This window comes from Candoia aspera, chromosome 1, assembly GCF_035149785.1.
Source record: "Candoia aspera isolate rCanAsp1 chromosome 1, rCanAsp1.hap2, whole genome shotgun sequence".
In the NCBI taxonomy this organism is placed as follows: Eukaryota; Metazoa; Chordata; class Lepidosauria; order Squamata; family Boidae; genus Candoia; species Candoia aspera.
In genome coordinates this window covers 150,287,152-150,314,899 of record NC_086153.1, presented here as the reverse complement: position 1 = coordinate 150,314,899, position 27,748 = coordinate 150,287,152, and the positions used below count along the sequence as shown (strand labels likewise).

General features: G+C 37.5%; 2 protein-coding genes and 1 long non-coding RNA gene across 9 annotated transcripts in view; 1 reads left to right on the top strand and 2 right to left on the bottom strand.

The window, feature by feature from the left end:
* FBXW11 (F-box and WD repeat domain containing 11) overlaps positions 1-10,861 on the bottom strand; it is a 91,797-nt gene extending 80,936 nt beyond the window's left edge. For 4 of the 7 annotated variants that reach the window (XM_063315695.1, XM_063315702.1, XM_063315712.1 and 1 more), the window contains exon 1: positions 10,497-10,861. In XM_063315695.1, coding sequence (XP_063171765.1) covers positions 10,497-10,541 — 45 coding nt within the window. In that variant the 5' untranslated portion in view covers positions 10,542-10,861. The remainder of the gene's footprint in view (positions 1-10,496) is intronic. The other 3 variants (XM_063315731.1, XM_063315750.1, XM_063315760.1) reach the window with 1 other exon arrangement.
* Positions 10,862-11,053: 192 nt separating this feature from the next.
* LOC134505844 (uncharacterized) overlaps positions 11,054-27,748 on the top strand; it is a 19,845-nt gene continuing 3,150 nt past the window's right edge. The window contains exon 1 of the long non-coding RNA XR_010068754.1: positions 11,054-11,509. This is a non-coding gene — a long non-coding RNA (uncharacterized LOC134505844). The remainder of the gene's footprint in view (positions 11,510-27,748) is intronic.
* ETF1 (eukaryotic translation termination factor 1) overlaps positions 24,489-27,748 on the bottom strand; it is a 23,724-nt gene continuing 20,464 nt past the window's right edge. The window contains exon 10 of the mRNA XM_063315770.1: positions 24,489-26,388. Within this exon, the coding sequence (XP_063171840.1) occupies positions 26,306-26,388 (83 nt within the window). The 3' untranslated portion in view covers positions 24,489-26,305. The remainder of the gene's footprint in view (positions 26,389-27,748) is intronic.

Here is a 27,748-nt window from a genome sequence, read left to right as displayed (position 1 = left end):
TAAAACACCATCAAAAAAGCACTATCCAAAATTCATCTAATTCTGATTTCAGAATGCTAAAGGGCCCCATAAGTTGCTCACAGCTGTTTTACGTAATCAATAGTTTGATATACTCTTTAAAGTTAGCACAGAGATAGTCCTTCTTAACTGTACCTGATATTGTGACTAAAGCAATTAAGAGAAATGTGTGTCCTACCAAAATCTCTCACAATCTCAACATCTGGCTCTGAGAGACAGAACAAGAAAGGGAGAAAAAAAGAATTTACACACAAAAACATACTTTTGATAAATGGATTTTACTATTACTTAAATTATAGAGCTATATGGACATTTTGAAAATCTTTCTCCAGTAAGATTTAAATATAGAAGAAAAAAAACCTGACTGTCAGATTCTTTCTTCTCATTAGTTCCATTAATATTTGTACAGATCTTTTGGCTACTCACAACCAGCCAGTATCTACATGTCATTTTAAAGTAAAAGTAACACGCAAGTAATATTAAGACCTAACAGATAAAACTAGCATACAAGGCTACAATACATAAATGCTACAAGTGTCCGCTTAGCTACAGGGCCTGCTTGTTCTGCACTGCATCTGGCTCATTCTCACAGGGAGGCGTATTATTTTTCAGCAGTCTTGCTGCAGAGCTTGACACTGATTTGGGCTGAGAGGAAGTGGTTAGCTCAAGATCAACCAGCTGGCCTCCATGCCTAAGGAGGATCTAGACCCTCAAGCTCTCTGCTCCTACTCCAGCCCCTTAACTACTAAACCTTGCTGGTTCTCGTGGGTGCAGCACAGTAAAACATCATTTTAACAGACCCTCATTTGGCAAACAAAATCTTTGACCAGACATCTGCCTGAAATAACGTACAAGTCCTATGTATCCAAAGTAGTCCAGATGATTCATGCAAATAAATGTTAAATTACACTGTATTTATATCATTATGTGAGTGATGTAAATCACCACAAATGTTGTACTTTTGGATTTAATGGACATTTGAGAGTAACAGAAACCCCCACTCCCCACCAAATCATCCATTAAATCAAGGTTTCAGTATGCATGTATTACCTCGGGTAGTCAAAATTAGATAATGTGTTACTATGTATCTTTTTTCTTTTTTGCCTACTGGGCCTTCAGTAAATAAAAGTAGGCCAAAGTTAAAAACAAAAAAAAATTCCACCTCAAATTTTTGTGGGTTTTATGGTCCTTTCTTACTTGTAAATTGTAAGCCACCAAGAGTCATCTAGAGTCAGGTGGCCTCTCACTTTGATAAATAAACAGATTCACAGAAACTGAAGAAATTGAACTGGAGACCATTTAACAAGCAAGTTAGAGGGAAAGCAAGAAACAGAATACAGCACAAACTTCATTTGATTTAATTTACATTTAGATGGAAATAAAATAACATTAAATACTATTAATACAATAACCGTATTAGATTCTTCTGCCATCTGGACTTTATTTTTATTCTTATTTTTACTCTTATTTTTATATTTATTTATTAAGAGTAATATTTATAAGTATATATAGTACGATATATTTATATATCGTATTTTTACTGTATATTTGTCGATTTAATTATTATATTGTAAACCGCCCAGAGTCCCCCGATGGGAGGAGATGGGTGGGGACAAATTACACACACACACACACACACACACACACACACAAATAACTATGTATTTAATAATTTCCCCTGTGGTCACATTAAAAACAACCTTTTGCAGAATGTTTTGGAGGGCTCTGTTCAATGCTGTCCCCGGATGCATGCAATCCAAGTATAGTTTATGAGAGTGCTATTTTAACTGTGCAGAGTTAAATGATAATTGGAAAAAAATTAAAGAAAGAAGCAGCGATGTATTTCTTTCCCTTTTCTACTCCAGACCAGTAGCTTAATAATAATGCTTAGGTTGCATTTTAATTAAGAACTAAATGTTGCTGAGAAAATGTGTTGCTAAGAAAGAAAAAGCCAACGATTTCTAACAGCGGAACAGATGGGAGGGGGAGGGAAGAGAGAGGAAGGAAGGAAGAGGGAAAAGGGAATTTCACTTGCACAGCATTAGATGTTTCCAGCATGTTTCACCATTAAGTTAAATATATGCATTTAGAGGAAAAGACCACTGAACCTCACAGAGCTTATTCCTAGAAAAATGCTCATAACGAAAGCTCATAACCAAAAATGCTCACAAACAACATTGTAAGCAAATCTACAATGGCACACACACACAAGAATTAGAGCGATAATTCCTTTTATGTGTGTGATATCCACTAATGCAAAGGAACTTTTCTGCTCTCTTCACTCCCACTGCGTGTCTCGCAAATATTACCTGGAGCATCCCAACACTCAACAACTGTTTTTATAATTCTTATATAATGGCTTTATTGCTACTTATTACCAGGTGCATTTAACTGGTAGAATGTGGTACAAATTGTAACCAAACAAAACAAATAAAGCAGATTGGAGAGCATGCAAAGGTGTAGGATTGTTCTTTCCACTGATAGATGCAGTTATGTCATTGAACAGATGCAATGGATATTTTTTGTAGTAAAAATGTTAGGAAAATAAAATACAAATTTTAATAGCTTACATCGAAATTATCAGGTCCGTACTCGTACCAGAAACTGGCCCTTCAAATCTGAACTTTCAATATGTGTGTGTTCCTGTTGTAAAAGTAGAATAACTTTAAATATCTGAAAGTATTTCAGAAATATCTGAAGAGTTTCAGAAATATCTGATGAGAAATACTGTGGAATGAATCACAGGTTAGGAAATAAAGGGTGAAATGTCGCTTTCCTTTAATGGTGAAGCTTATAGAAGTTACCAAGCCTTGCTATAATTTGTAGGCTACAGCTTAATCACATTTAACAGTGAACATTCAAGCTCGTATTAAAGGGGCAAAATATTCTTACTGACCAAGAATATGATCAATAATGCAATCCTTCTGGAAAAATATGATCAGGAACTGTTGCTCTAAGCTGACAAGACCTAGCACACCTGATTCATATTCAGTATAGAAAAAAAAAGGATCTTTAAAATATGCCATGTCAGTTTGATGTAGGTTATAAATATTTGAACATATAAAATATTTAGTATCAAAGAAAAAATCAGTAATAAATATTCACAGAACATTCCACTTTATGTTCAACACTGCAAAATACTTTTATGCAAATATTTGAAAATATTTTAAGACATGGTAAAAGCAAAGGCATTTCCTATAATCACTAGACTTTTAAAAGGGGAAAATGAAAGAGCTGTAATCTACCACCCTTACCATGCTTAAAAGGTTGTGTAGATTTTATGTGTGTGTGTGTGTGTATGAATCACAATCCTTATTTTAGATCGTATATCCATCTAAATTGTCCAGTTGTCCAATTTGAATGGTATCATCCCCAATGATATATTAATTATATGAATCTAGACATATCTACAAATGACATACTTTCAGTGAAAAATACTGCAGAAGAGTGTTTTATACCTTGTATCATTAGATAGTATTTAAGTATTTAATTCTGAAATATATTCCACTTTTAAGAAAATCTCACTGATTTCAATGAAATGTTTCAAAGTAAACATATCTAAATCTGTAGGCTAAGATGATGCTATACTCCATATCACTAACAAAATCCCATGAGCTGTATTAATGCAATAAAATAGTACTACAATTTGCTAAGGGACACATAGCTAAACCTGTTCATTTTTAGGGTCATATAACAAGAGAAATTACAAACACCACAAAGTTCTTTGGCAAATAGGAAGGAGTATTTTTTCATAATTAACTTCTGTAATTTACTTATACAAAATAAGTAAATCAGAGGTTTTGAAATAGCTACTGACAAATTGAATGGGAACCTTTAAGTGGAAATAAGTATAACTCTCAGGTATGCTCCAGAGACTGGAGATGAGATTTCCTTCATACTTATCTTGGTTGCTTCCTGCATCTGAATGTAGAACATTAACATCATTCCAGCATGCTTCTTATACTGAGAATATTTTGTCCCTGCCCATAATAACTAGAATTATTAAAAAAACTCAAAGGAAAAAGGATATAGAGCACACCTAGTAGAAAGTATATATCCCTTTATATTTTATAAAAAATATTTTATTTTTTCCCATTCCATATTACATATGATTCTACTTTCAAAACCATTAGGTAAAAAAAATGTGTGTGTGTGCGCATAGTTAAAACTTGAAATACCATATGTAGTTTCTGAAAAGGTCCCAAAAAGATATAAACTCATTTGCTTTCTCACATGAATATAAATATATTAACAACTTACTCTTCTCTCTCAGATATGTATGTCATGATTAAAATACCTGTATTTATGCTTATCTGTATTGTCCCACATCTGATTAGAAGCACATTACAAAACATAGAATGATATAGGCTTTTTGGCATGAGTGTCATAAACAGCAGTATCCTATAATTCCACGAAATAAAGAAATCTACAAAATAGCAGTCCACAGGCAAAATAAATCACCTCTCCCCTCATCAAATTTCTTAACAGACATGTCTATTTCCTAAAATACTGCATAATGGCAATTAATAAAATATTGGTCTGAAATCCAGCTCCCTTTGGGTCTCAGGTTGTGTTATTGTATTTGACAAAACAATTTTCTCATAAATGTCAGATTTATACACAGGAGGAAGATGAAAGACTGATACAGAGATGAAAATATTTCAATTATGGATGGTTGGTTGGTTTGACAGTGGAACACTACACATTACTGCTTACTTAACTTTTGCCACGCAACACAGTTTAAGAGAGGTGGATAATGCCAAATAAACATGAATTTAAAAGAATACTGTTTTTTGGATGTTTCCAAAACTATTACTCCTTGTTGTTATATTTTGTATAGATAGCCAGAGGTTTAGGGCAATCAGTAAGATTTTGTATACCATACAGAAAAAAAAGTTACACTGTAAATATCAGTTCATTCTACTAAACATTCCTGGCAAAATGAAGGCCTCATGGTTTCAAACCCTTGAAATTAAAATTGATAGACGTTCAACTACATTCAATTTGTATTTTATATTCACTTAACTATAATTATGAAACTTTCAGTATATGTTTTTTATACAGTTAGAAAGCCTTCTAGTAGGAGGTAGAAACTGGAAGAAAACGAAAAATTAAGAAACAAGTTATTATAAACAATGGCAAGAATAGGAGAGTGAACTGGTACTTCATTGATTAACAAAAAATGAACATAATATAGCATCTACCTTTATATAATTCAAAATCCAGAACCAAGAAATTTATCAAAACGAGAATAATGTGTTAGAAAGTAGAGCATATTGTTACATTTAGAAACACTTATCAAACCTACGAAGATTCAGCTAGCTCCTCTCTAAGAAGCTCTAAGTCACTCATATCAGTATCAAAACTAAAAAAAAAAAATTGTACACACTTATACATATATTCATGTATCATATTTAAAACCTATCTATTCCCTTAGAGCTCAAGATATACATACAAGTGTCTTCCCCAATTGCATTTCCACTACAAACATGCTAAGATTGATTAGGTCAAAGTCACCCAGTTTGACTTTGGTTGAATGGGAACTAGAACCTGGATCTTTTTCCTTCAAAAGGTTTTTGTAAGTAATCTAGTACAAAGTACTGTACACTTCGTAATTTGATAATAGTTTGAGGGGTTAAGCTAACCATTTGATTGGAGAGGTATGCACACATACATAAATCCACAGGGAATGCGGGTTTGGATTCTGATACATAAAAATAAGGATGGTAATTTTAACCCATTCAGGATCCTGACTCAATGAAAAGGTGCTTCTTAATTAATTCATGAATTAATTACAGTATCTCTGTAAATGGATCAATTGCTGGGTCAACTCTGTACATTTCAGGACTCCAGCCTCACTTCCTTTGCCTTGGCATCTGTAGCAGACATTCAGTGCTAGTAAGCAAGTGTTCCAATTCGATGGAGAGAATAGCAGTATGGATTGGTACATTGCAGGTGCTAAAAGGAATATAACCAATTGTGGTCTTCCCTCTACAGCACCGCTTCTATCAGAAATTAATGGATGATCCCAGAAATTCCCTGTGACAATACCAAGGTCCTTCTGGACAAACTCCTATGCCTTTTATGGAGGAATCCCACATGGCAATAGGGTACAACTCATTTGGCCTAAAAGACATTTGATAAGATTGACTCCATTCCTGTTGATGCCTCTCACCTTTTCAAACTGAGCACAAAAAGTAAGTCAGGTTTACTTAGATAAGAACTATGCAAGACAGTTTGTAAAATTTGGGGGGTGGGGGTGGCCAATATTGGAATAGGACATGATAAAAAAAGTCTTGGCAGTTTTTTTTTTAATTAAGGAGACATCTGACTAATCATACTGGAATCACAAATTTAATGTGATCTCACTGTCCATTGGGTAATTCCTGTAATAGTTTTTAAGAGGCAATTAAATCTTCATGGATTAATACACTGTATCTCCAGATTTTCTATTTAGTTTACAAACAGCCTGGCCATCATTCTCAGTTAATAAATATGTGGGTAAAAATGGCAGCTACATTTAAAAGTTGTATATTCTTGTGCCTCTCCTTTTTTTTCCAACAGTGGTCCATGTTTTCTATGCTAGAAAAGCCTTTTTAAGGTTTCTCTTACATTCTCCTTGTAAAGCATGTTTAACCAAAGCAACAAAACAAAGAAAACACAATTCAATGGTGTGTTAAATTAATTCAGTTGAAGAACAACAAACAAATATTCTTACATATCATGGTAGAGCAATAAACTATGCCTGATTTTGGGCTAAGAAGATATATGTCATACTAGCTTTTTCCACAGCAAGTGAAGTTCTAAGATGCAAATACAGTGAAATAAGGGCTATAGTTATCTCCACTTTGATAATCTGCAATGGTAAATTATGTTACCTAACATCTTCTGCTAGCTTCATCCTTCTTATCTGACAATACATTTTTCCACAAAAATAAAACCTGTGCTTTAAAGGGTACTAGTATATTCGATTATAAAACATAGTGTTTCATATTTTTATACATTCATGCTGACATCACACTATCACATAATACATTCTTCCACAAAGTATTTTTCATATAGTGCTTTCAGCTGCTAAAAACAAACGTCCCCAGCTAAACAACAAATCTACCAAGGACTTGGGACAAAGACAAGGCTGTAAATCTAGTAGCATAGTCCATATAAACTATTTTGACTTAGCAGTCCAAGAGAAACAAACTCCATATCAATGTATTACCCATAAGTATTTTCTTTCACTGTTGCAGGTCTGGGCTCTTATTATAAAATTTCCAAGAAATGTTGAAAATAAATCTTACCAAAATGAAGATAGAAAAATTCACAAGAGGTCTAAATTAGCATTCATATTTGTTTACCAAATACATAGAAAGCATAAAATAATTTGAACCAAAAACCAGAAAAAGCACCAATAAACAGTTTATATATTCTCTCACTACCCATATGCTTATTTTAAACTTCCAGTTTTATTTTGTGAGGCCTATTTACACAATCTTTTTTGAGTTCTCAGCAGGCTACAAATCTTTTCCTCTCATGTCATAACTCACTTTTTGGGATTTCCCAAAAGTGGGAATAACATTCATAACATTTAGCAATTTATCTGGTTTGTGTACATTATACAGAAAGTATAGAATCATATGAAAATGAGCACAGGCTTTTCTCCAGCTATGAAACCTAACTGCTCTGCAACTGCAATCCACGGAGCAGAAAGGAGGACTGCTGGATTTTATGAGAGCTATTTCTCATCTTTCAGAATTGTGTATTATCACTTGGCTCCCAAGGAGAAGGCGGGGGGGGGGGGTTGAGTAAAACTCATCTCTGCAATATAGGTGACTAAAAAGGAGAAGGGAAGAAACCTGTGTATATCAATGACTGGTGCAGTAGTTCAGTGCCTCACATTTCCCTCCCAATGAATGACCAGATCACAGCCTTTTGGAAGATCCAGCAACTTTAAGAAGCTTTCTAGCCACTGGGCAATGAGCACTGATTACCCACTGATCACACAGGGACATTTCCCAGGACCCCCATTAGTGACAGGCATTAACTGGATTCACATATAGTGATAAGTCAGTTTGATTAAATGTAGAATACACTCAGTTCACACAACCTACTCAAAAAACTAAATCAAGCCACATGATGGTGTGAACCAATATATTTATGGACACTAAAAGCATATTCTTACTATAGCCTTGTAGGTGCTACATGAATATGCCATCACCTTGTGTTAAATCCTAAAATATGGTTATCATTTGATCTGTAGAACTCTTACTGACCAACAATAATGGAGGAAGAAACACAAAAATAACACAAGAGGATTACTATATTGTTGGAGCATGATGAAAAACATTTTTGGAGGGTTCACATGTTTCTGAAGTCTGGCTGTTTCTATGATAGCTCAAATAACTCACAAGTAATGTCATTATTTAGCAACAAGCAGTGGCTTCAAACAATCATCCAAGAAAGTATTCTTTACATAAAAAGCTATATTAAAAATGTACATTTAATTTCCACCTGAAAGTCAAAACATTGAAATTTTAACAGTAGAAAAACATTTGCAACACTTGCTATAGCCATAGTACCTCTTTCATTTACTCTGTGGCCATTTTATCTACTGTGCCCTCCTCAACAAGATAGAGTTCAGCAGTACTGCATTTCACTAACATTATGCCCATGATAGCAAACAGCTGTGCTGAACAAATTCATTATATTTATGTAGATTAAAACAAGTTAATTAGATTGTAATTAATTAGTTATTCTGTATATGCCCTTTGACACCCAAAATTAAGTATCTTTGAACTACTGACATTCAAAAACTTCCATAGAAAAGGAAATGAAGTTACCAAGTATAACATATTTATGTTTTAAAATTATAACTAGCATCTAGCCATATTAAAACTGGAAAAATATGGAACATGTAATATTCAGATCTTGCCCCACTGATTGCTCCATTGCATATGAGAGTTATCACCCTCCACTGAAACAAATTGAAAATGCCATCATACAGTACTGCCACCTATGAATCACTGCATTTTGGCTTCCATTACTATAATTCATAGTTTAGGGGGAAATATCATTTTAAAAAAAGCCAAGAGGATTGCAAGGAAAATGTTAGGAACAAAATGGTGTGTGATATGGTAATATATTTTGTTACTTTTAAATTGTTCTGTTCTAAAAGAGCCATTTAAAGCCTGTCTGAAAGCGAAGTATTGCGGTATTTTGTTTATCTATTCAACAAATTAATAAAAATAACTGCAAACCATCAGTAATGTTTGGATATGCAAATAGAATTAATCAATAGTATTCTGAATTCTGGAAGGCTAGATACAACTCATTAATAGTGCAGGCATTCCTTATTCAGATCATGATGAATCCGAAGATGCATCCATGATGGATGCAATACTTATTATGACCAGGTACAAATTTCAGGCAATTTGCAAGTTAATCTAAAGCATACAAAAAGAGCTAAATAATAATTTTAAAAATCACTGATGAATCTGCAATAAGAAAATTTCAGCTCTCAACCAATGCTATGAATTTCTAAATCAATTAAGTCAGAAGGTAAGTAGTTCCTGGTACATGTTCTACTCCCCAAAAGGAGACTTCTAAAAGAAAGGGACAGATTTTGTGAAAAAAAGTCACTTACAATTATGAAATCTGAAATTAACACAATGCAAGGAGTAACTTCCATTTTGAACCAGAGCATTTTGCAAGCCTGCATGGCAAGTAAGCCACTCAGTATACTAAGGCCTAAAACCTCTGCTTTTGCCCAGCCCACTGTAGAAACGGGGAGGAAGGCAGGCACCTAATAGCTCCAAATGCAGTAATTGTTTAGTCACCCTGATTGGCTCTCAGCACTAGCAGCGAAGAAATCCAGCCCTTCCCCGCCCCCCAAACTCTTTTGAGGAAGTGGGCTCCTTATCACGCGGTAACTCCTCCCGCTCAAGGCATCCCTACAGCGAATGTCACCTTCAGTCCGCAAAGCGAGGAAGAGGGCGAGGAGGAAGAGGAGGGAGCGACGCCCAGCCCCTGGCACCTGCATGGGCCCAACACCTGCGCCGCTTTGTCTCGGTCGTTCAGGACGCGAGCAGGCTGGCCGGAGATGAATGCGAGAGAGAAGCCAGCAAGGTTGGACGCTCCTCTCCCTCTCTGGTGCCCAAGGAGCAGGAAACGACCGGGAGAGAGAGAGGGAACGGGAGCCGGATCCAGCGCGGCTCCTTTATGAGGGAAGGACGCTCTTGTCCTTCGGGGGGGCCCCCTCCAGCTCGCTCCGGCGAAGGAAGGAGGAGATGGAAAGGCCCCTCTGTCGAAATCGAGGCCTACACAGACCAGCTCCCACCGCGCCGGCGCCTTCCCTTCCTTTCTCTCCCCTCCCCCGCCCGCACCCGCCACCGTTGTGGCGTCTCCCCTCAGCGAAGGACGCCCTGAGGAAAGGGGGAGGACCGGCAGCGGCTTCGGACCGGCTCCTCTGAGCCCCGCACACTCACCATCAACTCGATGGTCTTATCCTCGATCACCGACTCCGGCTCCATCGCGGGCGGCGGCTGTGGCGAGAACGGCTCCTCCTCGGCGGGAGGGAGGGAAAGCCCCGTGGTGACCCCCTTGGCCCGGAGAGGAGGCGGAAAAGGAGGAGAGCCGTCGCCGGCTCCGACAGATCGACCGACTGAACCGCCGCCGCCGCCGCCTCCTCGGCCGCGCGCCCGGAAGAGGAAATGAGGTAGCAAGCCGACGCGGCTGCGACAGCAGCGGCAACGGCGTGGCCCTCTCGGCTGCGGAGCTACGACAACCGCCAGCACAGGGGAACGAAGAACCACCGCACCCGAAATGCCTTGCGGCCACCGGCGCGAAAAGATTACAAAGGTCGGCATGCTGGGCGGCCGCGGCAGGACGAAAGAAGGCAGAGAACGCGTTCTTGGCGCAGCGGCCTTACGGGAACTCCGTTTCCCAGCATGCATAGGTCCGGCTCCCCCTCCCCCTGCGGGGTTGGGGGTTCGGAACTTGCTGGAAGAACGAGGCATCTGCGCGCTTCCTTCGAGGGCTGCGCGGGTCCTCCCTTTCCTCCCTCGAGGCCTTTCTGGGATTGGCCGCAAGAGATGACTAGGCTGCGGGAGTAGCAGGCAGGGCGCTGTCACATGCTGAGTCACTCTTGCCCTGTACGGTCCCGGCCAAATGTCAGCCCAACGGGCCTCCCTAAGGCCGGCTCCCCCGTGGGTTTCAGGCCGCGGAGGGGGGGACTCCCGACCGCAGGGTTGGGGGAGGGGTGGAACTACCGTTGTGCGGAAGTGTCCTCAGCATCAAAGCAGTCCGCGAGTTCACGCCTTGCTGGCGCACTTCCCAGGGACTGCCCGGCTGGCTTCGGAGAGGTCACGCAACGGACTGTGAGAAGGCAGCCCCTGCTCCAGAGATTGCAGCTGCCGTGCTAGAGGATAGCCTGGGCCCTCGGTTTACAAGTCTGAGATTGAGCTGCTGCATATAGTTGCTGTAAGGATTGTCGAGATAGGTGATGTTTTGTGAAATGCTGCTTCAGTGTGAAATATCATTGCCGTTTTTTTTTTTAAACGAAAGAAAGGCAGATGGTGCGGAACTTACAGAAAGTAAATAACAGTGCCTACATTTATTTAAGTGTGCTTTAATGTGTATAATACTGTATACAATAATACATTTCAGAAAACAGGTTTTCTTCCTCTGGGCATTTGGTAATATGCAAGGGTAAATGCCTTAACATTCTTACTACTGAGTCAAATGATAACCAATATTAATTATAACTGCTTCGGAGAACTGTTTTTCCCTTTTCTTTTGCTGTATCCAGTTCCTTTCCCTTTTGACTTGTAATTTGTGACTCAGAGAACTGTTCCTTAGAAAAACTTTTTGAGAGTTATTGGAACAATATTTTAAATGTTCTCAAATTCCAGGTAAAGGTGCCTTTGACCCAGTGATTTCTCAGAATAGGTTGAATCAAATCAGCTGATCCCGCCACAAGATTAATCCAGCATGTTTAAACACACTGTAAACAACAGAGTTGTCTTGGTTCCAGCTGGCTAAAGAAAATGTTGTGATTATTTCCATATAACAAAAAAAGCTGTTCCTTGTCGGTTTTGGTGAAGACAGTCAAATGGGGAAAAAACCCTAGTTTTATTTAAGAGTTAGGACCCTCGATTGGGTTACAGCCTGATCCATAGTGGGTTACAAAAACAACTCACAATCATATAAATATACAGATGATAAAGCAGGACTGATCCATAAGTATATGTTTGACCTAAGGATGTACAGTATGCTAGATCTGAAGGTTTGACCTGAGTGGAGTTATTTGATAGATGGAATTGCTGGAAAGCCACACTGAAAGGGGTTTCTCAGTGTAAATCAGAATGTCTACAAAGAAATGCTTGTAGACATTCACTGTCAATCAAGAAATTTCCCATTTCTTATGTGCCTAGTCTAAGAGAAGCTCTGTAAGAACTCACGTAAGAGCATAGTCATCAGTATGAGTCACCTATTAGAGGAATATAGATTTTTGTACTAGTAGCATCTTCTCTGGTGAAGTCTACATTTCCTCTGAGCAGATTTGGTGACATGCGGGAAGCCGCAGAAAAGTGGGAGGGACAGGTATAGTTGAAGGCAACCCATAATGACTCCTGAAGGTTATCAGTCCCTTAGTGAGCTGGGATTTCAACTCTAGTAATCAACTTTCAAAAATGTTTTCTTACAGTGCAGCAACAAAGTTGAGCATTTGTGCATCAACCATTGCTAACATCCATTTTTTGATCTGGTATAACTGTATTTGGATTTAATCATTTTTAGGGTTTTGTTTTTCTGTTTTATGAGTATCCATTAACTCTCAACTTGGTTCACTTGATCTTTCTCCAAACTTTGTTTTAAAATGGCTGCTACTTATTGTTTCTGTGGACTGATGACAATTGGAAGGGCAAATTTCATTTTCATTGAAGCAGAATTGTATCACTGAATAAACAAATCAGTTCTGTCTTGAGTTGCAAAAGAATGTGTTTTGAGAAAAAAGCATCCAGAAACAACTATTTTAAAAGGAAAAATAAGGATGTTTATTTATTACTGTTTATTTCAAGTCTAGTGCTTGAAATATTATAACTTCGGAAATTTAAAATGCTAGGTATGATCTTTTAAGAGATTTTTGCAATTATTAAAAAATGGCAACCTGTTTTTAAACTAATAAATAATGTGATTACTGTTAATAAATGTTATTTAACATCCACAGCCATTCTTTGCTGAATTAAACTCCTGAAGAAGTGTAATGACATTGTGTGAATTGGTGGTCTGTCTACCATTTACCAATTTAAATGGTGAAATTTATCTCCATTTTTTAAAAACATATCCTGCCCTGAAGGAATTCTAGAAGTACTTCTGTGTAGAATTAACCACCTGTAGAAAAATGATTGTCAGGTACAGCCTATATATGAAAGGAGCCATGACTAAATGTAACCAGATCAGTGGACCAGGGTGGGGTGGGCTTGCTGTAGCAAAAAAAAAATGCAGGTTAGAATGTAATTAATATCCTTTCTATAATTTTTGCCATGTGGAGAAAGTTCTTCCTGGTTATTGTAATGACTCTAGTGCCCAAATCAATGACCCAGAAAATTCAGCCTTCTTTGTATAACCCTTGCTAGCTAAACCTGCCACCCAGACTGTTCTTTGTTAGAGATATAATCCTATTACCTATGAGGCTCCTCCAGGAAATTACTTCCAGACAGATAGCCATGTTAGTCCAATTACAGCAGAAATAGAGTCTTTTGGATACCTTACTAATGACATTTTTTGTGGCCAACCTTTCAAAGGCATCAGACAAAGCTTGGACTGCAACCAGTGTTTCATATTTAAAGCATCACAGTTCTCTGAATGCTTTAAGATACTAGTTTGCATTATTTGGGGATTCCTCCTATCTGGAATCAATTTAAAGATACAGTATGTCTCCAATTGTTCATCTCAACCTTTTACTTTATTTCTTCATAAAGGATGTATAGCCTTGGCTTTTTAATTCTTGAATTGGTTTTTGATTGGGCTGAAATATTATCCTAGGCATCAGTGCTGTGCTGGACTTAAGAATTTAAGGCAAAGAGTCCCAACTGTGCTTCTGTCCGAGAGAATCTGATCTTATTTAACATCTTTTTTTTTCATTCTTCGATCAAAGCAAGTCGGGTTTAGTCTCTTGTCATTAATATCATCAATGCCTGGGCAAAATATAATTTAAATTGCTTGCATTTAAAGCATTTGCTTTCTATATCTTAATTTTGGGCCAATATTCCTGTTTTCTTAAAAAATAAGCTTGCTTTGTTAAAAGTGCTTTGTCTTGTCTTTTATTACGGTAAGATCCCAAGGAGTTCTATAATACAGAACTTTGACTTTTTCTCCAGTGTAATGCATGAGAAATATGGAAAGATCTGATTTCCCATATTTTTCCGTACATGAATGTTTCTACCTTGGGAAATTAGTTAGCATCTAAAAGTTGTTTTCCCTAGGGTTCATTTTTCTAGTTTGGAGGAAAAAGCGTATGAAGTTGAAAAATTGCATTTTTAATATAAATGTTAAAATGTGAGTTCCAATATTTTGTTCCTATGGTTCCAGTCTCATTCATGTTTTCACCCAGTTTTATGTTACTTCAGTATTAGATCTGAATTAGTCTTTTGTAGCTGAAGGGCTGCTTTAAAATACTGCTTTAAACAAATCTCAGAAATGCTGACATTCCCTAAAAAGGCATCGTATTGCTATGTTATGTCCAGCGATTCCTATTACTTTTGAAAATTTCCTCAGTGATCACTGAGTAAGCATCCTAAAATGATAATTATATTTTAAATAACTTTTTATAATCCCAGGTTAATCACTCAAAGAAAGCAGTCACCCTATTTTGTGGCGGTGACTTCCATGAGTAAACTGAATTCCAGAAATTAATTATGGGCTATGAGGTTAAACTGCTGAGCTGCTGAGCTTGCCGATCAGAATATCAGCGGTTCAAATCCACGTGATGGGGTGAGCTCCAGTTGCTGATCCCAGCTCCTGCCAACCTAGCAGTTCGAAAACATGCCAATGTGAGTGATTAATAGGTACCACTTTGGCGGGCAGTTAACGGCGTTCCATTTAGTCGTGCCGGCCACATGACCACGGAGGTGTCTATGGACAAATGCTGGCTCTTCGGCTTTGAAATGGAGATGAGCACCGCCCCCTAGAGTCGGACACGACTGGACTTAATGTCAAGGGAAACCTTTACTTTTACCTATGAGAAGTAGTACTGTACTTCCTTTTGTCTAGCCTGGTCAGTCACATTATGATCACTATAAATTGAAATGATCTACACCTATGACTTTTCTTGCCCAGGAGTCTTATAAGCAGAGGTATAGGCTGCCACTTTTCTTGTATACACTTGCTTAAACAATATTCCTTCATGTACACCCCATTCATTTTAATGAGATCCATCAGTTCTTTCATATGGCCACTTTACATTCTAGAAGTGGGAATAAACTGTTAAAAGGCAAGGAATGAAACAAAAGGTCTGTAACATTACAGCTTTTTTCCCCCTTTCATTTGTATGGGCATACGAAACATGATGAGAGACCACCTGCAGATCTCAAAGCTATAGGCTAGATTGGGATGGAATATTCTACTCTTCCTCCAAAGGAAGGTTGCTAATTCTGGGAGGTGATGTAACCATTTTTCAGAAGTAAACCAAACAGTGGATTTCCTTCTGGAAAATTGCTGGGCCACTCCTGAACAGATTGGCACAATATGGCAGAAAAACAGTGCATTCTGTAGTTCCCCAGGATGTTTTGCACATCTTTTCTTTCTTTCTCTTATTTATTTATATAAACAAACAACCATCTCTTATAACAAACACTTCCATATAATTGCCAAGAAAATTGCATAGACTTAACCACATAGAAACCAGAGGTTGAGCTCAGCTCAAGGAAGTCTTTGTCTACTATATTGCTTTCCATGCAGATCCAGGGTGAGGGTAATGCTTTACTTAATAAAGGTGTGGTGTGTCTCTAAATAAAGCCCAATGGCCATGTGGAATGGGGCAATTCAGGATGATTTTTAACTCCCTTGAGGCAGGATGAACACCTGTAACTCATTTTGTCTCCCGGTCAAAACCTCTGTAGAGTTCTGCCTCTGTAAGTAGTTTTGTAAGATAGTGCTTTAAGCCCAATGAGGTTGAATTAATTAAAATAATTTCTTTTGGCACTTGCTCACACTATACTTTGATGGAAAGGAGAGGGGAAGTATTAGATTCATGTATCAACATTTTCATCTTCAAATCAGTGACATTTGTAAATGGTCACCCTAGTATTTTGGATGATTGGTAAATGAGATGGAGAGAATGGAAAGAAATGTATATTGCTGCTGTTTTTGAAATGAGCAGAGAAATGTATATTGCTGCTTTGTTTTTGAAATGTGCAAAATGGTAAATATATGTATTACATCTTGAGATAAATGTAGGGATTTTTCCCCCCACTGAGCACCTCTATGTGAACAAGGCAGCAATAAAGCTAGGAGAACTTGCAAGGATAACAAAGAGGAGAGGCAGTTGAAAGTTGGATAGAATAAAAGAGAAAAGGGAGGGAAAAGGAAACAACTAACTAGCATCTTAATCAAAAGGGGGGGGAAAAAGCCAGGTACCCCTTGTGGGAACCCAAAAATGTTTATTCTTTAATTCACCACAAAGAGCAATTTTCTTCATGTCCTCCCTTAGACAGAAACAACTTAGGATATCCTGCACCATCTATTCATGAGCCTTTGGTTGTTTATTCTCTCCCCCCACCCTGATGATACTACACTACGGGAAAAGTGCAGCTCAGAGATGTGACAATGTCAGTGTATGGTCAGACCTCAGCAAAAGCACCATTACGTTTATCATGTTGGGACTGCGGTACTGCAATCAGAAATTATCTGTAAGACAGACTTGGAACAAGTTGTGCTAATTTTGTCCGGATAAAACCTAATTTTAGCACTTGTAACCAGGTGATGGGCAACCTAGACTGCAGGAGACAAGTTGATGACACAAAGTAGACATTGCTAAGTTCTGTTTTGTTTTGTTTAGGTGGATCTTTGGGAATTTCTAAACCTTTTAAAAAACCATTAAGAGTATATTTAATGACCGATGCTGTAGTTTTTATGCGTCGCCCATTTCAAAAGGACAGGGAACAGTGCCATAGCTGTTGGGTAACTGGGCCAGAAATGGCTCCAGGGCCACAAAAGGGGCTTGGGGATCCCTTGAGGCCTGAAACATCCAGTTAGCCTTGTTAACCGTACTAATATCATCCCATTCTGGATGCATTGCTAGATGTATGCGTAGTCCTGTGTTTATAGGAAGTGACTCCAAAGAGATCCAGAATCAGGGACAAGTTGAAATGGACTACCCACTGAACTGAAACGGTGGGTTAGTTTTGGAGCCATGAATTTGGCCATGAAACAATGTGGTGATTCTACTCTTGCTGAGTAGAATCTGCAACGAAGAGTATCATTTAACATGAGATAAATCAACAAATAAAAGCAAACAACCTGTAAGTTATAAAATAATTGCTTGAATTTTTATTATGTGTAGAAATTTAACTGTAACATAGTCAACTATAATAACTAACTGGTATATTGAGAACATACTGTATGTTGCCTATAGCAAGTTGGAACTATGCATAATAATAATAGCAACAACAACAGATTTTTATCCAAAACCCATTCTCTGATGGAAAGATGATAGATTAACCTGCTCCAACTATAATCCTATTTATGAGATCCCAGAGATGGTTCTAACATTGTCTACCTCAGCCTTTACACTCAGTTGTTGTCCATCAATAGCTTATTAAAAACTTTGCCAGAAATGATAGTGTAAGTGAAATTATACAATGCATGTACCCTTCCTTCTTATTTATCCTCTGCACTTGGCCACCTTTTTAATGAGAGCAATTTTTAATCTTGATATATAGGTTTGCAGGCAGCCAACAAACTCCTATGCTAAGAGCCTTTGCTTTAATATCACTAGAGCAGGATGAAGTTTGACCATTTACCCATAAAAGTGCTAGTGACTCTTGAGAGTCTCCAGCCATGCCCCCATGAAAGGAAGGGTACTGAAACAAGAGGCATTTGACAAGCTCTTCTGGTTCTTACCTTCTAGCCAACCTCACCCCCAGCATTTGTAGCCATAGCGATTGGAAAATCTTGAGCAGGCTTAGCAGTGGCTCCCAAGTGTTATGAGATCGTCATGTGCAAGTTTACCAGTGCGCTGGAATAAGTGGCTGACAATGGTCAAATCTGTGTATGAGTATACACTAAGGGGAAGATCCAAGTAATAAAAGAAGTTGAGGGATAACCCTGCTGGGGTCTCACCAAAGGCAGCTGTACAACCCCTACCTACCCCTAAAGTTGAAATTCAACCTGTCAATCAGTAATTCAGATCCAAGATCTAAATGGCTCTTAGATAGTAAGCCCCCTGCTTTTTTCCTGTTAATTACTGTTTCTTAATATAGGGTATTTCTTTTCTTTTTTAAAAATAGAATTACTTAAGTTTAGAATTTATTAAAATAGTATTTCATTTTTATTTATTTTAGTATTTTTTTTCTGTTTTATATATATTTAATACTATTATTACTAGATATTTTGATTGTATCTGGCCTTAGGGCTGTAATAAACTTGATTTGATAATATAATATTTATTTAAGATTTTTAAAAAGGAAGATAAAAACGAATGCAAATTAATATAAAGTAAGAAAAAAAAACAGAGAAAGCTAAAAGTGCAAGAAAGGGAAAAAAGTAAAAGAAAAATAGAAAAGAAAGAAAAAAGATACAAAGAAGTAGCTTCTGATCTTCTTTACAGCAGTTATAAGTACAATTATGAATTTGCCTTACTCTATGGTTACAACATAACTTATCTTTCTATAACTAGTCATCAGAACCATAAATCGTAAGTTCATTTTTATCTGTTTTATGCAAGTCCATAAGGGGTTTCCAGTCAGCAATAAATGTAGATATTGTCTATTCTCTGATCAAAGACATCTACTTAGCCATCTCAGGAAGTTCCCTCATCTTCACCAACCATTCCATTGTGGGTAGTGCTGAATCTTTCCATCTTTGTGCATACAATAATTTTGCTGCAGTTATGTACAAAAACAAAGTTCCATATTTTTTTCCCAACTGTTTGTCCATCAATCCCGAAAGAAAAACCTCTGGTCTCAATTGTAATATTAATTTTTAAAATCCTCTGAATCAGTGTATGTATTTGAATCCAGAATTTTCTAGCTTTTTTACATGTCCACCAAGCATGATAAAATGTCTCTTCACATTTCCAACATAAATTTGAAGTGCCTTTATACATTCTAGATAATTTCTCTGGTGACATATACCAATGGTACATCATTTTATAAAATTCTCTTTAAGATGATATAACATAGGATAAATTTCAATCCTTTCAGCCACATATTTTCCCATTGTTCCATCTGTATATTATAACCAAAATTTTTAGCCCACTTTATCATACATTCTTTCACTTGTTCTTTTGCTTCAAATTTCAATAAAAGTTTATACATTTTAGCAATTGCATGTTCATCATTTGTTCACAGTTCTATTTCAAACTCAGTTTTACAATGTTCAAAACCATACCTTTGCCTACTTTAAATCTACTAATTGTAAATAAGAAAACCATTGACAACTATATATCCCTCTGCCACTAGTTCTTCTCTTGGTTTTATTTTACATCCCCCCTGACAAAATTCTAGTATCTCACGACAAGTTAGCCATTTGTGTTTGCCTATTATTTCTCATGTATGACATTCTTGTGCTGAGAGCCACAAATGTATTTTCAGGCACAAGCTGGGTTTTTATCCCATATTCTCAGTATGGCACATCTAACAATGATTTTTAAAATCCACATTAACCTTGATTTTATCATGGCACAAATATCCATGCCACCCAAATCTCAGGTCATATCCTTCTAACACCAAAAGCCTCCTCTTTCTCAGCAGCACCCACTCTTTCATCCAAACCAAACAGCAAGCTGCAAAACACAAATTTCAAATCAGGTAAACCCAGTCCTCCTCTTTCCTTAGCATCTTGTAACACCTTATATTTAACTTGTGGTTTTTTCCCCTTGCCACACAGATTTAGATATATCCTTCTGTCACAGTTTAAATGGTGTATCAGTTGTCAAAACAGGTATTGTCTGAAGCAAAAAATAATTGTAGGCAAGACATTCATTTTTATCACAGAAATTATCCCCAGGAATGACAATTGTAGTTTCTTCCATCTTAACATATTTTTTTAAATTTCATTCCACGTCTTAACATAGTTGTTTTGAAAATACCAGTTCATATTTGTTATAGTGATTCCGAGGTATTTTACCTTCTCAATCTTAAAACCCATTTTATTCATCAATTGTTTGATCTTCTATTTTCATATTTTTGTTTACATATTTGTCTTCTGTTTATTAATCTTGAAGCCTGCAAATGCTTCAAAGCCTGCTAATGCACAAAATTCTTTTGATTTGTTCATTAATATTTCTATTCCCTTTAAAGGATCTTCCAGAACCAACACAAAGCTCTTACAAGTTTCTTTTTTAATCTTTATTCCCACAATCCTCCCATCTTGTCTTATATCTCTAGTCAGTATTTCAAGAACCAAACCAAGAAAGTAGACAGTGGGCATCCCTGTCTTGTTCCTTTTTTATCTCACAGGGTTTTGTTAGATCTCCATTAACAATTATTTGTGTTTTGATATAGGATATTTCTCAAAAACACCATACCATATTACATTGACAAAGATAGGTCACTCCTTGCTGTGCTACTTTGCTCATTGCAAGAGGTGGTTTTATAATTGTCATTTATATGGAATAGTCCCCTCTACCAACTTGGAGGCTGGATACTTCAGTCCGCTCTATGAGTAAACAAACTGGACAAGAAATACTGACCACAAAACAGTTTTCAGAGCGTGAGGCAGTTGCCTTAGGTTTAATGATAGGGCTGGCCTACATTTAACTTAGTTATGTGCCTCTGGAAGAAGAAAAAAAATGCTGCTTAAAAATGTAATAAACAAACAATGGGTTCCTGGAATAATTGCACTTCCCAGGAAATTCTGACATGCAAATTGACAGGAAGATTGTAACAGGAGATCCCATTTGGTCTAAGCATCAATAAAGTATACTATTATCTGATAACTGTTTCAAACATCCATTAATATCCATAGCTGTGATTCTTGCTCCCTGACTGCTAACCTTTTTATGATGATGATGATGATGATGATGATGTTGAGTCACCTGGAGACAGATCCCACTTGCTCTCTAGATATCAGAGAAAAGCTGTTGGCAGAACAGGAAAAAGAATTTGAAGCATCCTCAGCATTTTTTTAAAACGTATCCTTAGCTAATGACCTTACTGGTTGAGTGGAAGAGTCATGTTTGCATTCCTGTTCAGTCATGACCATGGACCTGTTATTAGTTCTCACCCTAACACACCAGATAGTTTTTGGAGTTCCTCAGTGATGTTGGTTACAAATAAAGCAAAATCACTTAAAGATTTTTTTTTTTACTAATCCCCCCTCACCCCCCATACACACACTTCCAAGATGATGATAAAAAAACAGCATTTAAAGTATGGGTTATTAATGCTTTGCTCAGAAGCCTCACTGACCTCAACCAGATCCCACCCACTTGCTGCTTTGGTTCTTTAAAATCCCATTCTGCCCTTTCTTAGACTTAAAATTGATGAATTCTCACTGCCCAATATAAATGTGTCTTTATAAGAGTTCTTTGGTTGCTGCTGCTCAGTATAAAGTTAATACTAAGGATGAGGGAAAGTCCATTTCCCAAACTTTCCACTAGTGTGTAAACCATGTGTGCATCTCTTTCAGACACAGGTGACTTCCTGCAGTCTTTTTGTTTAAGCATGAACAAAAAGACTGCAGGAAGTCATCTGTGTCTGTCACAACTATCTGACCCATGGGACCAGAGATAGGTCTGAGCAGCAAGAAAGAATAAGCAGTTGCTCAATATTCTCCTTCAGCTTGAATAAGACACCAAACCTGTGCAAGAAAGGGTACCTAATTTTAACACTTGGCTTGCCTTCTATTAAGTCATACTAGAATGATCAGGATAAATTTTATGGTTTGTCTACCATAACAGGATATATGTTTTCAGCAGTATGAGGTACTGAGCAGCCTTCTACTCACCGTATCCCAAGGTTCCTTTCTGGTCCGGTTCATTGGAAGACATGGTTACCAAGCCCTGCCCTCTGCTCAGTACAGCACCAGATCCAGTCCAGTCTGACTCAGTGCCAGATCCAGAATGAAATTAAGGAAAATGGATCTCTGTTTTCCTGTACTCAGCACAGAAAACACTAAATGGATTCAATTATTTTTAGCATTAAAGGTAGGCAAGGTAGACCCTTATGAAAGAATGAAACACACTGTTCATAGACATTGGTACAAGATTTTTCAAACTCTTTTAAAGTGCCCATAACAATGACATTCGCAACAATAGTAGTCCCTAAAATGGGGAGTACCCTTACAAAATTTCAGATGGGTGTTAAGTGTAGTTTTTGTTTGTAATGAATGAAACACTATCCTAAATGTAATGCAAGTAGTTGATGTTTTAAGGTGGAAGTATAAGGAATTAATTTACTGATACTCCTATGGCAGATTCACATCAACTGAATGAATTTACCAGCTTACTACCAGCACTCACAAAACAGCTACAACAGCTCAGGAGAGATTAGGCAACCTTGAGGCGGAGTACATGTTTAAATGAACACTCTTCAGATCCTGCTTCCAAGAAAGAATGTCAATCCCAAGATGCTGTGATTGGGGCAACCAGTGGTTTAATCACAGGGATCATTGATTTGAGGGCACACCTCTCTGTGAATGGAGTTTGGGAAAATCAGCCCTGGAGCATTGCTGTGTGAAGATCCAGAATCAAAATGAAGCAAGTTCACAATCATTTGCTCCATCCTGCATTAACAAAGATGTTTCAAATCATCTTGCTGCATCTTGCAAATATTTTAATCAGATCTAATAAATAGCCTATTACACTGTATATTAAATTACTTTATATAGGAATTGTAAATTGCTCAGTCTGGTTGATTGGAGCAGCCTAGAAACCTAAGTAAATAAATGCATGCCAATAACCCAAATCCTGGCCAATGGCTTATGGCTTAGCAACATGACAGAGAGGATCAAAAATGTTAAAATGAAGTAAAATCAATGTAATCGCTGTTTATAATCAGCAGGATCACCTTCATCGGTATTTAAAGACAAAACTGAAGTAGTAACTTGCTTTTACTTGCCTGGTGAGAGCATGAAAGAACCAGTAACTCAGTAGCTGTCAGCCAACTCTTTGGAAGTCTTATAAATGCTGTTAAGGGCCACTGGTCAGTTCTGATTTCTCCTTTTTTTCTCCAGCCATAGATTTTTTCAGTTGAGGCTTCTAAATTGGACGGTCTGATTTTTAACATGGCTATACACTGTCAGGAGAAGTGCTTTGGACCTTGTGCCAAGCATGGCCCCTCTCTTAACGTAAGAGCCCATTTCATTTCAGACTTCTAGGTGAGCCTGATGGAAGCCATAATCATTTGGGTTATGGAACTCTTAAAAGCAGCTGCCGTTAAAAGTCAGGTCCTCTTTATGAATAGCAGAGGGGTGCAGTCCAAAGAGACTTCTTCCAAACAATTTTCAAAGCCTGCAGCGTCTTATTTTCTAGCATCCTTTGGGATAGTTCCCATCCAGCTTTTCCTAATACTTGGTATATAGGCATCTCCCCCACCAAACAGAAATGCTGCTAATACTTGTCCACAAGCAGAACTGGGGTGGGGAACTTGGGAGGAATACTTCAGATAAGACTACCCATATCTGTGATTAAAGATGCCTAGCTAATTTAAAAATTATCGGTTAGCGCCAAGTTACAGCTATGGATATGATACACCTTCCTGTCTGTAAATATGAATAGTGCCAATTCTTTAGCATGCAGGAATGTTCTAATAAGGGTAGTTGAAAAGGACAGCACTATATTTTAATTTTCGTGCTTTTGCATTAACACTGCAATAATTCCTTACCTAACAAGCAATGGATTAGAAAATATGTCAACCCTGAGCAAGAAACCACAGAAAGGATGGGAAATAACATAGTGAAAGCTGTAGGCCTCATACTTTTAGTTCCCAAAAAGGTTTGTGCTATTGCATCAAAAACTTTAAGACACTTGTGGCACAGTACGAAAGATTGGAGGATTGAACAAAGAAAGTTAACTTTTAAGAAATACTTACTCCTGAGATAAAATTCAAGTTTTATGGGAACTGAACTATGTTGCATGTTGCAAGAAATAACATGATTTAAACCACTTCTGCTATTTATCCATGTCAGTGTTTAGGAGGAGGTGCTAGCTACATGTTTGAAAACATTAAGTATTCTATTAAAACCAAGGCAATCTGCTGAGCAGCAGGCAATGCTGCAACCCTCCCCAAGTAAAATAAAGTCAAGGATCCAGTATATATTCTTAAATATGGTTTAATACTCTTCTCCATTTCTGTACATCACAACACCAAGATATCACTGCTTGGGAGCGCTCTGAAGAGGCTACGTAGTATGCAAAAGGCTGGGATTCTCACCCTTTTAATGTGTTTGTGTAAGTGTAATACATACCAGTATATATTGATATATACATCAATATATAATGCAATATATACCACCAGAGATCACACATTGATTAAAGAGATACAAAATTTTGGCATCATTTCCAAACTTAAATAGTAAAAATAAAACTACCAAAAAAAAAAGGAGCTGCATACCCTAAATGTGAAACAAGCAGTATATTCAAAACTGTAAATTTACACCCAATTTTTCTGCTCTTGTCATGTCACAGCAGACCCATTTACAATGGCAAAGTCAAAGTAGGCGGCTTTGAAGAGCTTAAGGATGCTTGTGATCACAATTTCTGCAAATCAGTCTGTATATCCATAATCATAAAGAGCTTCCCTAAGAGATTCCACCCGATGTGAAAACTTCCTGTGGGCAAACACATGCATTGCCTGCTTGCCAAGTTATAAAAAGATACAAATTCTATTGCTCACATTGACAGAAAGTCATTTTGGACCTCTTAGTATATACTGTGATGAGAAGGCTTAGTTAAGACAACTCTCCCTTCAGTTCAAGTGAGGCAGGATTTGGAACAATACACAATATTCGCAGGTTGGGAGTTTCTGACCAACACAAGAATGGTAAGGAAAATGAGAACGGAGCTAGGCATTAAAATATCAGAGTACCTTTCAAAAATCAGCCAGTCCTAAGGGGATGCAGGGAAGTCAGCTAACTGCCTTGCATGAACTATGCCATAGTGTTGAATGTGAATCTTTGGTGCCTAACTTCTAAAAAAAAAAAATTACTTATTTCTACAGATGCTCCACAGCCACCAGTTCCAAGGCTTATGTTGGTCACATTTTGCTAGATAATTGCATTTTAAAGCAGTTTGTGAATGTTTGCTGTTGATTCACCAAGGCAGCTTATGCAGTCCCAAAGCAAAACATAAAAAACCTAGTAAAGTACAGAACCAAGCGTAAGCAGTATTAGCTTGCTTGTGGAAACTGTTTATTGACTGACAAAAGGGAAGAGTGAAGGCCACACAACTCATAATCCCGGTTAAGCCTGCTGAGACCCTGGCACTTCCATTTTCTTTCATGAAACACACTTCCTGATTTATACAAACAGTGTTTTTGCAGTCTTAAGAATGAAATAGGTGGACTTCCCAATTTTAAAGTCACACCTTTCAAAGCTGGCACAGCAGAGTTTAATTCCTTTTACTTCCACCACTGTAGACTGGGAACAATAGGAACAAGGTCTCCCTAAGATGGTTCTTCTGCAGTCTAAGCCAAGAACGCCATGTAAATGGGTCGTATCGCTGCAAAAAGCAGCAATAAATTTCCTCCTATCAAAGTAAGAAACAAACCAGGATAATTATTTTGTTTCAAATGAAGGTTGGGAGCAGTTAATGTAGCTGAAGGTTAAAAAAATCATTTTCATAAAATACAAGAGCAACCAATTTCACCATTAAGTAAAAGTAAAAACTGGGATTTTTTTAATTAGTCCAAATGGCATTATAGAAACCTAGTAGAGTGCTGCTGTACTGACACTATGACAAATCAGTAGGGTTTGCTTTCTTTCTCTTTCTTTTTTTGAAACCCGATGTTCTGGATAAAGTTCTGGAAATACTCCAATTCTAAGGCAGGGATCTGTTTTGTTTTCCATCACGAGTTTTCTCCTTGGGTTGGATGCTGGAGGGGCGAGGCACATTTGCCAGACCCAGGCCGACTACCTAGTAGTCATCAAGGTCAAAAAATTCATCATCTCCTCCTTGGTATTCCATTCCCTGGAAGTCCACTCGGTACCGCAAGATACCTTTGGAAATAAATGTTAAGGGAAGACATTACAAATACTTCCTATTTATGAAGAGCACTCAGCACAAAAATTGCTGAAGTTCTGAACTAGACTATATTTCCTTCCCACTAGTATTGAACATTTTAGGTTCATATTAGGGTGCACTGATTTAAACCTTATAGAGAAAACCTTAAGGTTAAGGATTCATATTAGAGCAGTGCTGCAATCTGACCTCTAAAATGTGTCAGTTTGCAGCACTTGACAGCGTATTTATTTATTTATTTTATTTATTTATAAATTTATTCACCGCCCATCTCCCCCTCATGGGGGACTCTGGGCAGTTTACAATAAAATGCAGTTATAACTTAAAACCATTTCGGTGTAACAATACAATAAAATAAGAATATAGTAAAATCTAAGTGGCAAGAGATTTTAATCAGTCCATGAGTGTAGGACGCCCCTCAAAACCACTTAGGGCGCTAGCCATCCCCAGGTATAACTATTCCCCCTCCCATTCCAAGCCTGCTGACAAAAGCAGGTCTTTAGTCGTTTTCATTTCATTTCATATCATTTCAGTTTTAACCGAAATGTCTAGATTTTCTGTCAAAAAATTCAATAATGGTGTATGTGAGAACTTCCTTTACCACATCTGAGAAAGATCTTAAAGCTATAAGGCAGGAATAGGCATATGCTGAAACAAGAAGCTCAGTGAGACAGGATAGAACCGGTGAGGAAAAAGTCTAACCTGGGACAGACAAGCAAGTAATCACAGGGCAAACTAATTTCAGACTAAATTAAATTAAAATGTATTTATAATTTGTAAAAATATAAAATTAAAATCAAAATTAAATTAAAACTAATTTCAGACCAAATTAAGGTACTATGCCAGCTGCGTGATCTTGGGCCGGTCGCTTTCTCTCAGCCCTAGGAAGGAGGCAATGGCTAGCCACTTCCGAAAAGCTTTGCCAAGAAAACTGCAGGGACTTGCCCAGGCAGTCTCTGAGAAATGGACAAGAATGGATAAAAAAAAAAAAGCTGGGTTCCCTGTCTGAACAGCATATATACAGCCAAAAGTGTGGAAGTACAGAGGAGTAATACAGAATAACTCTCATAAAGTAACAAATGATTGAAAACATTCTTTAAATTCTTATTGTGGACACATAGTGTGCCAACTAATGTGCTGTGAAATTATCCGCTATTTTAAATAATATTACTGATGTTCTCTGAAATATCCCTATTTCAGAGAACATCTGGCATCCACAGGGGATGGAACAGGGGATGATAGCATTGTCATAATCAGTAAGAGCAGGTAGTGTGGCAGTCTTCTTCCTGGTTAGAGCGGCAGGGCTTGGCTAAACAATTAACAGTCTTAATTCTTAAG